This window comes from Chamaea fasciata, unplaced genomic scaffold (assembly GCF_029207755.1).
Source record: "Chamaea fasciata isolate MVZ Bird 193981 ecotype frontalis unplaced genomic scaffold, bChaFas1.0.hap1 SCAF_13, whole genome shotgun sequence".
Lineage (NCBI taxonomy): Eukaryota > Metazoa > Chordata > Aves > Passeriformes > Sylviidae > Chamaea > Chamaea fasciata.
In genome coordinates this window covers 12,007,263-12,024,797 of record NW_027094098.1, presented here as the reverse complement: position 1 = coordinate 12,024,797, position 17,535 = coordinate 12,007,263, and the positions used below count along the sequence as shown (strand labels likewise).

Genomic DNA, 17,535 nt, shown 5'->3' with positions numbered 1-17,535 from the left:
TTTTCATTAGAAACTTCAGAAATGCTGTTTAAAGCAACATTCGACTCTGACAAACACAGTTCTTTTAAAGCAACACTTTCTGTATTTCAACTGAGTTTTTACTGTGGTTTTTATTTTTTAAGACTTAACTCCACATCCTCATAGCTTTTAAAATATGAAACCCCAAAGACTTCTGATCAGACTTTTATCCTGTGCCTAGCTGCAAGGTGCAGTCATTGTTCTACCTTCCAAACTAAAAACACTTAACATCTTTCCGGTTATTTGGAAAGCTGAGTTCCACCAAACATACTTGGAAATCCTGGAGATAATTCCTAAATGAGTCATAAAAAACATCATTTAACTGTATCTAGCACAGCAGTGTATTTTTATTATTTCCAACTGCACCTCTTGCATCAATCTCTTTCTACAAAATAATGAATTGTATCCAGGTGAATGCAATCTGAGTAAGCAAAAATATGTGAACAAGAAGAAAAAGCACAATAAACCTGAGTCAATTTTTTCTACTTCTACATTTCACTATTATTAAATTTGCATTCTATTACAGCACAGAGCCACTGCTAAGGACAAGTCTAAGGTACATAAGTCATTGCTCCAAAGAGAACAGTCTCAGTCAATCCTGATCTGCTACTGGAATCAGCCATGGGGACTTTTTTTTCCATTTTCAGAAGCCCAACTGAAAGTCCCACCGTTATTCTGAACTGAATGCATTAAACCCTGTAAAAACGAACAAGAGCAACAACCCACTGGTGGCCTCTCACAACAGGAGGTTAGACTCACCAGGCAATTCCTGAACTCCCCTCTAAGTGAGATGGTCCCCACACCAGCAGTCTGGGACATCATCAAAACCAGACACAGCTCTTTCTCACCCTGACAGCAGTGTCCACTCCCAAACCTCAGGCACAACTCTGTTCTCAGTCCCAGTGTGGTCTAGATTTTAAAAACACCCTTAACAAATTAATATTATCCTCAGGAATAGCACAGAGTCAACTTCTCTGAAAGCAGGGATGCAACAAATAAATGCCATCAATAAAGCCAGGACCTTATTCTTAACAGCTTGGCCAGTAACTCTGAGAGAAGTATTAGCCAGGCAATATAACTATAATAGATAAATATAATCCAAATGCAGATCTGGGGGGAAATCTTCATAAAGTAATAGGGATGAAGTGGAAAATATTATCACTGGCACCAACTTCAGTGTTTATGCAGCCTCAGGTATAAGCAGCTGCAAAAGTTTGAAAAGCGTGGAAGAAAAGCATGTCACAGCCATGGTAATGGCACACACAAAGCAGTGCACTGGCTCCATGTATTTCACACCTCCCATCACTGCCTTTCCTATAACCTCTTCTCCCTGTACACTCCCCTCACACACCTCCATTCTGTCCCAGAGAAGATAAATGCAGCTGCAAAGAGGAGAGTTACAATTCCCACTCCCACAGAAACTCTTCTACTTTCAGTTTTGACACCACACTGACCCTGTTTTTAAGGCCTTTAACCTATTCCTACTACCAAGACTTCACTTCATGCCTCATGGACTGCCACAGAAGCATGGTAAATACTTCAGCAACCAATACACACTTTCCCAGCTGCATTGCTGATCTCTTCTGACAACTAACTTTGGGGTTGCAGTGCACCACTGATGTTCTTGCCATTCTCTACATTCCCCAGTTCTGTTCTACCCGACCTGTGCAGGATGGACTTTTCCTAATACACCACACAGAACACCTCCAAATTCCAGTTAAATACACACACACCTAAGTATACTTCTACAGAGCCTTTTCCAATGAGCAACTCCACAAATAACTCATAGACATACATTTCAACTCTTATCTGTCCTCTAGGCAGAGGTATATTTTCAGGCACAGTAAATGTTGCTTGTTTTCTAGGTACATCTGGCATTTGAGAAAACTTCAATACGGCATAATGCTGTATTTTTATTTGAATGTATAATTAAGAGTTGATTTCCTCCTATATGCAAAGAAAGATGATGATGATGGACAGATATTCTCGTGGGTGAGCAATGAAAAATAAAGAAAAAAGAAAAATTTTGACTGCCTATTAGTTTTCACCAGAAACACAACCTTAATTTTACATTCACTGCATTGTATTTTAAAGAGATTCCATCTGCTCTGTCTGTAGTGCACATTAATATTCAGAAGACATCTGCAGTGTGCAGTCCAAGCTTTTAATTGGAATCATGTCACAGCTACCATCACACAACACTGAATGTAAATGTTGGCTATCTGCACTTGGCAGCTGCTTGGCAGGCTCAGCATAAAGTCCTACTGAGACTGATAGTGTCTTTAAATAATGTGGTATCAGGATATAAAAGCTATCTTGAGAAATCAAATATTGACTATCATATCTATAACTAATATAATTTACTAGCACCCTAAACTACTTTTAAGCAAAATATTGTTCATATTCAGATGAATATGAACCCATAATTTTCAAAGAGAGACAACAAACTGATACAACTGAACACTCATCTTTCACTATGATAGATACTGAAGCAAATTTGTACACCAAAGGGGACAATGACAACTGAAGTTCAGTGCAACCAAATTTGTGTAACGAAGCTCAAAGCATTTATAAAAATCAAGCATTGCTAAGAACATAGCAGCACCTGAATAAAAATTCAATTAACAGGTGCACTCACTGAATTAAGATACTCTCCTACAATGTCAGACTAATTGTTCTAGAATGAACAATATACCTGCCTTTACTTGGAATTAAAAAAAAAAAAAAGACGCAGCCCTGAGTCAACAGCATTATCATTAGCTTCAAATTCTTGCCAAACCATGGTAACACAAAATTACATTTTCCCAGCCACCTGCATATTTTCTGCTTCTACTCTGCTGTAAGTTTCTGACAAATGGGGCAGTGAGCAGCAATCTACAGAGAGAAAACTGTACGTGTGTGTGGAGATATACGCACACAAACCAAAGTTCTGTCCAATACAAGCCACTGGTTGTTACACTGACAAACTGATCTTAGATATGTTGCAAGAAATTTCAGTCTAATCAGTATGTAAGAATGACAAAGGAACTCTAAGAACAGCAACACTTGCTTTTCATGAAATATGCATTTCCTCGGGGAATTTAAATTCCACCACCTTTGCCACTCTACTGTACTTTGACACAAATTAAGCCAAAATTCAAGACCACAAGCCATTAAGGTACACAGTTATGCCACCACAAAAATAATTATGCAAGTAGAGGCAGCATCAGAACAGAGTCATCATGATCCAGTGCCCTCCTCTGATAGACTAATTGGATTACTGGATCCTCTTAGCTTCAGAGCAGCTGCCAACACAGATAAGGGAGTTACACAGAAGGGGAGGACACAATTGTTTGTGTTCAGGGCACACATACATGCTCAGTCTCAAGCCTGCACTTGCTGATCTGCCACCATCTCAGAACACATTATGATGGAAGGGTAGAAAAGTAAAGAAACTGAGAAGGCAGAGCTAAGTTTCAGTCCCAAACCTGAGAGTACAACAAACCTATTGCTGACCACTGATTAGAGCAGCACTTCCAGTCTGTGTCAACGCCAAGGAAAAAAAGGGCTGGTCTTAGTCTTTTTCATCAGTGATGTGCAGCTGGTCTGCTTAAGTTTGGACTACAACAGAATGGAAAAATTAACGTAGGCAGTTCTGGATGAGATGCAGCCTAAGAAGCTTTTCCTTTCGCCTCTGAGCTGTTTAGTCTCAGACAAAACAGGCTGGAGTCACTCTCGCAGTCAGGTGTATCTCATGTGACAGAATGAAACAACTATAACTGAATTACTTCTACAAAAGAGCAATTTAGAAGAAAAATACGGAACAGGAGATTTAAAGCTCAGCAGAAACAACAGCAACATGGAGAGAGCCTGGTGTTTCATACACCCAGCAGGCACGTTACAGAGCTATACCTGCCAGGTCAACCTGAGTTCAGGACTGTTTAATTATAGGTATCTAGGTAGAATTTTAATAATAGCAACCTACAGGTAGAAGAGGCACATAAAAGCCCACAGTTCTTTGCCCGGGTCACTTCACATTTCATTGCCAATTCGTGCTGACATTTGAATGATGAAACATAATGTGTTTTTACATAAGACAAAACTGCAATAGGTTGTGCTGTCATCTGATTTGATCTGAATAAAAGAGCACAAGGAATTTCAATCAAGTGTCACTTCAAGCTGATTCAGAGCTTAATCTCACATATCCACATTTAAGTCAAGGCATAAGCACACTTGTATGTGCCAGGCAAGGCACGCTGGTTCCAGGGCAATCTGGACAGCTTTCGATGCAACACTCCTATGTCGAGGGAGGTGATCCTTCCCTCCTACTCAGCCCTGGTAAGGTCACACCTGGAGGAGCTGGGTGTCCAGTTCCAGGCTCCCCAGTACAAAAGCCTCACGGACATACTGGACAGAATCCAGCAAAGAGCCATAAAGACAATGAGGGGACCTGGAGCATCTCTTGTGTGAGGACAGGCTGAAAGAGCTGTGGCTGTCAGCCTAGAGAAGATAAGGCTCAGAGGAGTTCTTATCAACACCTGAAGGGCACTAAAGGACAATGGAGGCAGTTTCTCCTTACTGGCACTCAGAGACAGGACAACAGCCCATAGCCACAAAGTCAAATACAGAAAGGGTCCACCTGAACATGATGAAGCACTTTTTTACTGTAAGGGTGACCAGACGCTGGCATACATGAACCAGAGAGGTTCTGGAGTCTCTGTCCTCTGAGATACTTAAAAGCCATCTGGACATGGTCCTAGGCAATCACTACAGGCAGTCCAGCTCCACAAAAGGGGTCAGGCAAGATGACCTGCAGAGGTGCCTTCCAAACTCAACCAATGTGTAATTCCACAAAGATCCTCAACAGCTCATTAAAATTCATGCTTTGCTTCCAGTTAAAGTTCTGATGGCCACGCAAATAGAGGTAAAATTCATCTGCAGGTAGATGCATCTAATTTCAGACATCCTTTGTCCAGGTCGGTAACGATAAATTCTGACAAAGCCACTGCACAGATTTTGGGCTGTTGGAGTTTAATTTGTTTGGGTGGTTTCTTTTAAAGGGAAGAAATGTAGGAAGAGCAAGGCTGAGAAATAGCCTGGGCTTCTACTGGTTCTTACTATGGGCACATTCTTCGTAACTGCAAACTGAGCACTTTCTTGGGCATTTTTAAAAACATTCAGTGTTGACACTATTGCAATACACCAAACTAGTTCTTATTCTAATAATGCCACATAAAAGTCAAGGAGCACCCACATCCCGGACAAACCTCAGCAGGAGCATTGCCAGCTTAGCAGTGTCACAAAAGGCATCTATTATCAGCTGATCAGCTACGACCTTTCTAGGGTTTAGCATTCTACCCTGCACAAGTAATCACCTCTGAAGACCCATTCTTGCCTGAACAGTTTGTAAAATACCTTTCTCAAACCAGTCTTTCTCAAAAGATCAACAATTTTAAAAGCTGGCTCAATTCTTCTGGAAGTCTGATTTTTACAGTTTTGGGGTTTTTTTATTAAGTGCTTAAAAAAGGCTGACGACGTGTTGTTGATCTGTGAAATTATAAAAAAATTATTCAAAGAACTAGTGTTCCCATATGCGATATGTTAAAAAATGCAGAAAAATTTGTATAATATATCACACCACATTTTTAATAACCCAAACCAGAAAACATTGATCAGTTGCTTATGAGAAGTTCCACGTATACTTGGAACTGAAGGGATTTGCTTTCCAGTTAAAAAAAAAAAAAAAAAAGAAAAAGGCAAAACAGAAACCAACACACCAAAACCCCCACCCAGACCCACAATTCGTATCCTTGCTATGTACAGATTTATCTACAGCAGTGATAGAGGAGGTACACTGGATTGACAGGGTTTTATGCTGTAGTGGGAGCTTCAGAGTCACAACACTGGACACCAGGTTTTCTGCCCTGCTTTCCCTCCTCTCTAAGGGGCAGGATCCTCTGTGTGACACAACTGACTCTCCAATTCACCATCATTTTCTTCTCTGGTGCTTTTCTAGTGACAAAAAAGTGTGAATTGCACCCAGTGATTCCACAGCTCTCCAGCAGCCAGCACAGCCTGAGCTCTGCAGGAGGGTGGCAGCCAGAGGACTGAGGGGTGACACAAACTGATCAGGCAGAACGTACACAAGAGTACGAGGGCTTCTACAGAAGCATCATTAACATCTCCAGCAATTTTGTGACATTATGAGCAGAGAACATGAAGTACTACTTCACTGCCAGTACAATATATTCATCAATAATTCACAAGCGAACCTTGTTTCATTGAGATACAATTTGGTTACAGCTCCTTTTAGTAAATAAAGTATAAATAAATTTGAGTGGATTATAAATATGTATGTTTTAAAATTTAAAACTGTTTAATCTTCAAATCTGGTCAATCTTTAGGTTGCAGTACACGACCAAACTAATGAGCAAAACCAGCTTCTGTGCCACATCTCAAAGTGTTTTATAGCTTTTCTTCCTTCAGATTTACACTTCTAACAACATTATATCAACATTCAACAGTTACTTAAAACATATAGCTGTAAAAAGAATCATCTCCATGTGAAAACATATTTTGACAAGACAGCCCCCCACATACGCTTCCAGTAATTGCATCCTGTGCACTTTCACAGGAAGAGGATTTTTGGGAAAGAGGAAGGGTGAAAACAGACATATGTTCTGTATCCTAAGAAGGGATAACAGTAAAAAATATCAGCGTGCTCTACCCAGACCAGGGAAAATCCTCTTTATTATAGAGTCATTTAGGCTGGAAAAGACCTTTAAGATCATCGATTGAGTCCAACCACAAACCCAACATTGAGCCAGGTCCCTGAGCACAGTGCTGAACCTGCTCATGGGATGTCTGAAATCCCAGCAAGAGGCTTGGACTAGTAATACTCATTCTGGCAATATCTGGAGGTAACGGTAAAAAATTCCTTGACCAAAGTGAGCTGCAGCAGGTGGCAAGTGCTGCACGGTTCAGCTTCCAGATGAACTCATTTTTAGCAGCAGAACTTCTAGGATTCAACTCCCCCGAGTCACACAGTGCTCCACAACAAATGTACACACTGCAGATCTTCCAGCTATGAAAAGCTAAGTGTCTGCATGTGAAAGCTAAGAAAAGCTAAAACCACTAGCAAAATCAGTACGCATCATGCAAAGTTACATTATTTCATAGTGCTATGAAAAAAATGGTGAAGCAGTTAATAATTGCTGCATGTTTCCAGCAGTAAGAAATTAAAATTACTTCACAGGGACTTCAGAGATGCTCATATAAAATACAAGTCATGCTTATAGCTTTTTATCATAAAGCTACACCATCTCAAGATTAGGATTAAAAGCATTGTATCCAGTGATGTTTAACACTACAGAAATTGATATCCAAACATCAGCGCTCTGAACAGCATTAATTTTTAGCATTTTATAACAAAACTACACATGGATTCTTTCCCCCACCCCTCCCCAAAGGTGTGAAAAACAGAAGACTAAATGTTAATCTATTCTAATAAGCCATCTTTCATAATTTATTAACCTGCAACCCCTTGAGTCTTAAAAATATTTACAAATTTTAATCAGAAACACCGATAACCTCAAATGTTTAAAAACTGTTTCTGAACAATTAGTGTGGAAAAAAATAAATATATATATATATTATAAAAAAAGAGGCAACTCAGTCTTAGAATTTTCATTCCAGAGCTGTACAGGAGGCATCTTTCAGACAGGGGTATCCCCCATACCCATGACAACCAGAGACTGACCAGCTCCTTCACTACAGATGTCCTTGAGGAAGCAATTCTTCCTGGACAACCATGATTAGCACAAGTGTTGCCACAGAAGTAAGTGTTTACTGGAGCCTCACCAGGAAAAATAACACAAAAATATTTGTGGGTTGTTTTTTTTTTTTTTTTTCCTATGGAACACAGTTTTCTCAATAGGAAGCAGAAAACAATATGCTGTCCCAAGGGAGGAAGAACCAAAATGGAAATGAAGAGCCATTGTGACATCCTGCTTTATAGCAGCTTGTCAATATGCAATCACCAAGAATGAGGAAATTGGCACCAAGGCTGATTCAAAAATACAGAGGAAAACTACTAAGCAGTTTCTCAACCCTCATCCAAAACCCGTATTTCGTTCCTCACACAAACTCCACACATTTTTACAACGTTCTGCAATGAAACTGCCCAGATCCAGAAGGACAGAACAGTGATTGCTGGGAGAACATGCACTTTCCCTCCAATCTGCAACCCTAACCCTTCTTCACACTACAGTTTAGAGTGGAATTTTGTGACAATTTGCTCCGTTCTGCTGGTCAGGCTCCTGATCCAACTGTCTTGGTCTGGATTTCACTAACACCCAAAAAGGAATGCAGGGTTCCAGACTCCTGTAAGATGACCTCACACCAAAAGCTGACATCATGCCAGCCCCTGCAGGCTAGAGACCATTTCTGAACAGAAGCAAAGCTGTTCTGCAAGCCACCAGGAAATAAAAGGGGAGAACAGAGAGTGCTGTAACACTTCTTACAAAACAAACCCCAAGGTTGTTGTCGGTTTTAAACGACAATAAAAGCAATGCTACAGAAGGAATACCTGCAAATCCCTACCTCATGCCTTGAAGAGAGGCTGTTCCTAAAGATGTTTTCTCCCCTAAAGGGAATTTCCACATCTGTGCACAGAGAACAGCCACTCATAATCATCTGCCATTTCTACACAGAAAATAAATGCCCCCATATGGAAAGGACCAGCAGCAAAACTGCTACTAATAAAATGCTGGCCTTTATTACACGTGATTTATTGTGTATTTATGAAACAGAGGCCAAATCCTAGCAATATGAAAACTGTAAGACAGGGTGCTTCCTTCTAAATCTCCTCCCTCTTTTAAGTATCCTTCCCACTACAGCAGAGCACACTGCCATCATCCCCACAATTCTCACAGGCAAAACACCAACGACCACAAAACAGCTGCTTGTTCTGCACAATGGATTTCTGGAGTTTCCATCCAAAGGCCCCTCTTTCAGATCCATATTTTTAAAAGAAAAATGCACTTTCGCATTAAAGGATCTCATTAAAGCACATAATCTTTATTAGTATTCTATCATAGTAAGACTATGCAAGTCTTTTATACAAGAGCATTTTGTCCCCACTCAGATTTCCCTAACTCCCCTCCCCAGTTGTTTTTCTAACCACTGTTTTCATGATTTATTATTTCCCTTGTCTGTTTCATATTACAGCGATGTATAAAGACATTAAAACTGCAGACTGGAGAAGAGTACACACCATTTGCCATGGAACTGACAGTACTTCAGGAAAAAAATTAGATCTGTAAGAATCAAAGAATCTTGATGTATCAAAACCCACCAAACAACTGTTACATATCAAGGAAGTATTGATGCAAAGACAGGCATGGAACACGAGGAAGGATAAATAAAGGAATCTAAAGCACCATTACAGAGGAAGGAATAACATCCCTCTAAAAGAGGAACCAGTACATTGGTGAGTTATATTTATTACTGCCTCCCTCTTCTTTCACAAGAAAATATGAATGATCATTCATGAAGCTGAAAACGTTACTGAAGCCGGTGGGGAAACATTCATAGCTCATCTTGGCTACATTTCCAGTCTTCATTTGAATAACGAGCAACTGCTCTGTCAGACATTAATGTGTTTAATGACTGACTGGTGAATAGCTTGAAGTGAGCTTGTTCTCTGCTGTCTCCTCCTCTTCCCCGAGATCTCCATTGTTCTATTTTAAGTAAGAGGGCACAAGAAAACTTCAGTATTAGCACGAGGGGAACGCTGACAGAATTGTCTCAGCATTCTAATATTAGTTTATTAAAAAAGCAAAAAATAGCAAAGTTAAATAGAAGCTAATGTTCAGTACGATATCTAGTACTGATATACAACATCTTCCTTTAGCCTAATTTTAGAACCAGCTAGAAGAATACAATTTCAGAAGCTTCATACAACTTTTCTTACTATGAACTTCTTCAACATGGAAACACAGGCTTTTAAGAATTCAGCAATTATTTATACCACTTCCTTCACAGATAGTTGGGTTCTTGTAGAGGCCAGGGCACAGAGTAACAGCAGGATACCAACAGAGCAAGAACAGCCAAGAATTTATGTGTACAGTTGTAGCAACTATCTAAAGCTCTTTCAGAAAATAACAAGTTTAAGAGTTTTGTGAAAAGTTACTGGTATGCAACAGACTACAAAGACAAATTTAAATGGAATTTTAAACAAAAAAAAATACTGCATGCTTCCTCAAATTCTAGGACAAACTGAACACTTAAAGCAGAACAATTATGTCAAGCCACTAACTGCAAACTGAAATAAGAAGGTATCTTTCTCAAGAGATTCTAAGAAATATGTAATAGATTCTACAGTAACAGTAAGTGCTGAGGGCAAGGCGTTACAAATAACTCTGAGTGCACTATGCCAAAACTGCAAGAAACTTAGCTTTGATAATTAACATGGAAGTCCATCCTTCCTGATGTACACCAATATGCATTTAGCAATATCCAGGGATATCTGAATTTCAGTCAACCCACCTATAATTCAGTTTCTCAGCCAGTCAGCACCTTTTATCCCTTTACTTTGTACTTCTAATTCTTTTACTGTCTCAGGTAAGGACATACTACAAACACATTCTGATTAACTTTCCTTTGTACAGAGGATTACTGATGAAACAATCCTTCAAGCCCCATGGAGCTACAATTGGTGGCTTCCTTAGAACTACACTATTTAGTTCAAACAAATTCTAGTCTAACCTTGTATTACAGTAATTGCAACCTTAAGAGCAAATGCTGAAAAGCAATTTTATTGTGATAAACAAATACAAAAGCAAAAAGGCCTCCAGGAAAAAAAAAGGGAGTATTTACATGTTCTGTACAAGCAACTAAGCAACTAAAAAGAAGTAAAATTAGTCTTCCTTAATACTTAGTTTATCTTCAAAATTCCCCTATGAGAAAACAAGATAAATATAGGGAGTGAAGTTTCTTTAGTACTAACAGCAGCTACTCTACTTAATCCTTCAGATTTAAGTCATGGAGAACTGCCTCTGTAAAAGCAAACACATGTGCAAGTATAGCAACTGCACAACAGTAGTCCTTCACTTCCTATTTTTATGTTAAACACATTCAAAATATCATGCTGCCAAAAATTAATAAAATTAGAAAAATTAAATGCAAAAATATATTCCTCTTAAAACACAGATGCACCACTAAGACTTTGCTTTACAGCTGATTTCACATCACTGATGGAGATCAAAGAATAAATAAAACTCTAAAGTTTCCGCTATACCCTCTGGTCACTAGGCTTGTTTGAACATACCTTTTAAAACATAAAGGAAGAATGTGCATTTCTTTTCTTTGTATACCAAATTCAAAGGTTTAATGCAGTCAGGTCATAGAATTGTTTAAGGTGGAAAAGACCTTTAAGATCACTGAGTCCAGTCATTTACCCAGCTTTTTCCTCCACCTCCCTAAAAATCTAGAGACTACTTAAGTAGAGCCCAAAACATCTTTGTTATAACTGGTGTTAAAAAAAAAGGTATGCAGAACTATCAATTATCAGATTATGAGAGTGCTCACTGTGCTACCTAGATTTTAAATACAGTAGCTACTCTTTGGACTGAATTTGTACTGCATATTTGAGGAGAGAGCTACTGTGCTTTGTTGCCAGTTAATTAACAGCTAAGGATGAAGTAGGCAGGTGAAAGCACTAGTAAAAAGTTCAAAGTACTTTAATTTTAAAGCTGAAAGTATCTCACAGCAACATGTGCAATATCCCATTAATCTGAATTACATCTGAAAACCTGAACGGTATTTTTCAAAACAACCACTATTCTTCTGCTATACTGCAAAAGTTTTAATATCACCCGACTTCTGTAATTCAGTAAGTTTCATTGAATTATTGCAGGGAAACAGCACAGAGCTATGCCTAGCCTGTGATTTGATGTAGGCAGAGTATAAATGCTTTGTGGTTGATATAAATGATTTCTAAGGAATTCCAGAGGACATCAGTTCAGAATAAGAAAGCGTAAGCAAATGATGCTTAAAAATAAGAAGATAAGCAATCTAAAACAGGTTTAATTTAATACCAAGTGTTTTCATTAACAATTAAATATTTCAAAGACGTACTGAAGTCTTATTCTGTACCACATTCAAGATCTAACGATGTAAACGAACATTCCTCTACTCCCTTCTGCTCAGATATTCTACTGATGTTTTAAAGATGACATTTAGCAAATTCTCGAATTTTAAATGAGAAGCTCAGTGCAGAGCTGAAGAATCTTTTCACCTGTCCATCCAGATTCGTATGCACCATTTCCCATCACAACAAGAGAGCATACTGAAGAGGATTATTTCAAAAGCAAAGTACTAAGAAGGGTTCTCTTTTGCTCAGGGAGCAGCTGAAAAGCACATCATCATTCCTTCAATATCAAGGCAAAATCCTGAGAAGGAAGAATTTTATTTGCAATAACTTACTTGTTATTAGTTGAAACATCTGAGTTGCTCAAGTTAGTATAACCCCAAAAATTTTTGAGTCCCACTGTTAGTAATACTTAATACCTCCAAGAACACATACAGGTGGTTTTATTGTTACAAAGAAAAATAAGACAAAACAGCAAGTTAATCGTGCAGCACTTTGCACCTTTGTGCAACTGCCTCAAGGGACAGGGACGCCCTGCCTCTGCCATCCTTCAGGTGTGCTCCTCAACAGGAGGTTTCCCAAAGCCACAACACAGTGAACAGACCATTTCTGTGGCACTAATTTCACATTCTTAACACATTACATCAAGAGCCTCCTTGTTAAAAGTTTAAGTGACATGGTCAACGACACACTAAGAATACACATCTGTCCTTGGTTACATTCTCAGCCTGATTTTTGAAGGTCTTGCTTTGCACCTTTCCCAACCCTCCCAACTTCTCAGGTTTACAGTTATACCAAACAAAGTCTCTGAGGAAAGTTTTGTATCTCTTTAAATTCTCTGCCACAGCCCAATGGATAAATGTTTCTGGAGGCTCATCATTTCATTTCATTTCATTTCATTTCATTTCATTTCATTTCATTTCAGTACATCATTTCATTTCCATACATGCCTTACAATGCACTCTGCTGAACAGCCACATCCTGATGTCCTTTGATCACACATACAAAAACAGTTAAAATGAAGGATGAAACTCCAGGGGGGCCAGACAGGAAACGTAACCTGGAAATAATTTCCTAAGCATCACCAAAGAGTGATCATCCTAAGAGAGAATAAACGTCTTTTTCTGTAGCCTAGCTAGTTTCAGTGACTTTTACCACATGGATGGAGTGCCACTATGGCATCACTATGACTACTTAAAGACATTTGCCACATGGTTTACACCAACAGCCAAGACTTCCTTCTGACTTATTCTTGCTTCTATCACCATATGCACTCAGAACATACAAAAAAAACCCCTAGAAAACTTATCTAAAATGTTCTCTCAGGCTGGGTGTGCAGATGCAGCCTAGTGACACGCACAGATTTAATACAGGCCAGATACACACACATGAAGACAAGCACATTATTTGTGAAGATCTTTCATATTCCCAACATGTACAGTAAGGGTAATTATTTAAACTAGCTTTAAGTTTCCTTAAGGTAATAGTTTACAAAAACAACTGCTCGATTTCATCTTTTTTATTTATAAACAGACATGGTAACATATTTAAAACATCCATTTGACCTGTCACAGCTACTCAGAGATAAGAAAGCATAACCTAGGAAAGCACAGTGAAATTCACTGAAGTCTTTCCTAAACTAAGATGAAAAACTGCAGTCTTAACAAACAGTTCTCTGGTCCATCCAATGAGATAGTCCGTGTGTGTTTTCCCTATCTCCACATGTTCCTTAAATACTAAGCAGACAGAGGCACCCAGGATCTGTCTTCCACAAGTCATGTCCTACCTATGACAGTCATCAGGTATCAGAACCTTTAACTTAATATTTTTCATTGACAGAGACAACAGTTAAACAGAAAGCTAACACACAGCCATGGCTGTCACCCACACTGTTAAGCAATGCAAGAAAGAATCATTTCCCTGACCCTCCAGAGGGATCCTCACCTGCTGGTACAGAGAAAATGGGAAACCACAAGGGGGGAACAGCACGGGCTTTCAGATAAGAAGCAAAACAGCATTACCGACAGTGGCATTTACCCAAAGGCTCCACTACAACAAGTGACAGTGCCCAGCCTTCGTAATTTAGTTTTCTCTCTGACTTAGATAGAAAGATGATAAGCAGAAACATGAAGCAAAGGAACCACCCTTCTACTTTGGACAGCCTCCCTATGTAAAGCTGCATTTGAAAAGCTGTATGCCACCATTAAATTTTTACATTTTCATCTGAAAACATCTAACTTCAGAGGATCCCTCCAGCTGCAGTTGCAACATTCAGAAAGAAAATTTCACACTAACTTCCCTAAAGACGGTATTTCAAACCCCAAATCTAGGTAAAGAGATCACAAAATAGCAAAATTGCACTCAAGGACATTAGGCATTCTGGTGGAGTGGGTTTTTTGTTTGGTTTTCTTAGTTGGGGCTTTTTTTTGTGGTTTGGTTCCTTTTTTAAGGAAAATATTAAACACAAAGACCTTGCACATTTTTAAGAATTACATCCAACTGTCTACTGAAATTTTTCCAACATGGACTTTAATTTTAAAATACATTCTGCAAGAAACTCTAACTTCTTTCATATTTAGAGATGTTTGAAAATACCACTGATTTGGTTGCAGAGAAAAAAAAAATCACTTATAATTTCCATAAATCTGGGCTCATACTTGAACATTCCCTTAACTTCAATTCATCCACCACCAGTGTCCACATCTTTACCCTTCACCTTTCATCTACTCTTCTTCATGCCCTAAACAGAACTTCTCTCTCATGAGAAAAACCACCAAAATCCAGACACTGATTGCAAACGGGTTTTTAATTCATTCTGACTGTACATTTCACTCTTGTCGTCTTGCACATTCCAAGTCCTGTTTGTCTATTTTCAAGAGCTTAAGATGTGTTTTACTTTGTGAAGTTCCCAGCCTAAAAGCACTGCAAAAATAGCTGGTGTATCAATGCTTCCTTAATAAAAAAACTTATTCGTTCCATAGCTTAATTTCTTCCTGTTTCTCTAAAACTGTTAACGAGGGAGTGAGTAGATGTTGAGCACACTTCATCCACAAGGTGACATCCAGTAATTGGTCTAAAAGAGGATCCCCTATCAATAAAAGTCAGAAACCTTTACGTTATAGGTCAAGGGCACAAGACCTTCAAACAAGGGCACTGAAAGTTCAGGGGAAGCACGCCTTTTCTCACCTTTCCCTCGCCTTTAAGCTACTTTCTAATAATGAGAAAGTATGCAGTGATTTCAGGTCCAAAATTCTGGGTGGGCCAAGTACCACCATTCACAGGCATTTTAAATAACTTCTAACACTGAGGCTCAATTACAGCCCAAATTACAAACACTCTGCATGGACCAAAACACACAGCACAATTCTGACAGAATAAAAATTTCCGTATCACAAGTGGCATTTCTTTGTCCAGCTCATGTTAAGTACCTTTCCCATCTTCAAGACTGGCAGTATAACCAGCAACATACAGGTGGCTTTGAATTTTAATATGTTGCTAAATAGCCGAAGTTATTTCGGCGCTTCGTAACAGCCACTTTAAACACACAACAGCAGCAACAAACCACCCCAGCTCCAGCGAAAAAAACCCAACCACACTCGTCCACGATGATTTAAAGACAGAAACGTAAAGATAAGCACAGAAGAGGTTGCACAATAACACATGATCTTCCCTATCACATGCTTGGCAGCGCGCTCGCTGCCCGGCGATACCCGGTCAGACCCCGGGGCACTCGGGCCGCCCGGGGCAGCGCCGGACACCGCCGGGACGGGGCTCCGGCCCCAGAGTCGGGGCCATCCGAGACGATCCGGGACGATCCGGGGCGATCCGGGACGATCCGGGGCTCCCGGAGCGCGGCCGGCAGCCCGCGGGGACAGGGAGCGACGGCGCCGCGGGGCTGCGGGAGCCGGCGGAGCCTCTCCCCCATTCAATCCCTCCTTGCCGCCCGCTCTGCCCCGGCACCGGGCACGGCGGGGAGGCGGCCGGCGGCCCCGGGCTGCAGCCCCCGGCAGCTCCCCGCGCTCCCGGCGCCCCCTCGGCGGCAGCGCCGACACTTACGCTCGAAGTCGGAGTCGGACTCGTCGTCGCCGCGGTCGGGCTCCTCGTCGCCGTTGGACTCGGTCTGCATGGGCTCCCCGTCGAAGCTGACCACCCTGCGGCCATCGCCCGCCTCCTGGTCGCGGGCATCCCGCAGGCGGGCGAAGTACTCGGCGGCGAAGTCCAGCAGGTCGGACGGCCGGTGCCGCAGCACCTCCACCGTGTAGCCCTGCAGCAGCTCGGTGAGGCCCGGCGGGATCTCGATGCTCATGGTGCCGGACACCCGGAAGGCCGCCTCGCCTCCCTCCCTCCCTCCGTCCGTCCCTCCCCGCGTCCGCGGCCGGCGGTGCCGGGTGGCGGTGGCGGTGCGGGCTCGGGGCCTCCCAGACGGGTGCGGACCGACTCCCGCCGCTCCGGTCACACGAGCCGCGGGGCGCGGAGGGGAGGGACGGGACGGGGCGGGAGCGGCCCCGCGGCGCAGGCGCGGAGCGGGCGCGGGAGCGGGCGCGGGGCTGCGGCCGCGCGTGCGCGGGCTCGGGGGGGCGCGAGGGGCTCGTGCGTCACCGCGGGGCGCGGCGGGGCCGGGGCGGGACCGGGGACCGGGGATCGGGCGACGGGGAGCGGGAAACGAGGATCGGAGACCGGGGACGGGAGGCGGGGGAGGCTGGGCGGGAGACGGAGTGGTTCTCTGGGTGCGTGCCCGGATGGTTCAGCTCGTGGGAAAACTGATGGGCGCTCGTCGCTCTGCGCCCGCCGGAGTCGTTAAACGCCGGTCACGGCGGGCTGCGCCGGCTGCGAGCGGCGTTGGGAAACCTCCGGGCCGAAGCTGGCGGCGGGGTGTGGGGAGGGGGGAGGTCAGGCAGGCGCCTCCTTGGCCGTCGCTGCTGCATTTTTATTTTTCTCTGATTTCACATCGGTGACCCCGTGCACTCGTTTCTTGTCAGAATCACAGAACAGTTAGGTTGGAAAAGACCTCTGAGATCCTTGAGTACAGTCCTTGGCCAAACACCATTGTGCCTAGACCATGGCACCGGGTGCCACGTCCAGTCTTTCTTTAAGCATGGTGACTCCACCACCTCCCTGGGCAGCCTGTTCCAAGATCCAGTCACCCTTTCTGTGAAAGAATTCCACCTGATATCCAACCTAAACCTCCCCTGGCACAGCTTGAGGCCACATCCTCTTGTCCTTTTGTTGGTTGCATGGGAGAAGAGACCAATCCCCACCTGGCTACACTCTCCTGACAGGTACCTGTAGAGAGCAATAGGATCCCCTCTGAGCTTCCTTTTCTCCCGGCGAAACACCCCCAGCCCCCTCAGCTTCTCCTCATCAGACCCTTCCTCAGCTCCATCCCC

The 17,535-nt window shown here is 42.1% G+C and overlaps 1 protein-coding gene across 1 annotated transcript in view; it reads right to left on the bottom strand.

The window, feature by feature from the left end:
- Window positions 1–16,627, bottom strand: part of PRKAR2A (protein kinase cAMP-dependent type II regulatory subunit alpha) — a 60,803-nt gene extending 44,176 nt beyond the window's left edge. Inside the window, exon 1 of the mRNA XM_066195070.1 lies at window positions 16,205–16,627. Coding sequence (XP_066051167.1) covers window positions 16,205–16,454 — 250 coding nt within the window. The 5' untranslated portion in view covers window positions 16,455–16,627. The remainder of the gene's footprint in view (window positions 1–16,204) is intronic.
- Window positions 16,628–17,535: the final 908 nt, after the last annotated feature.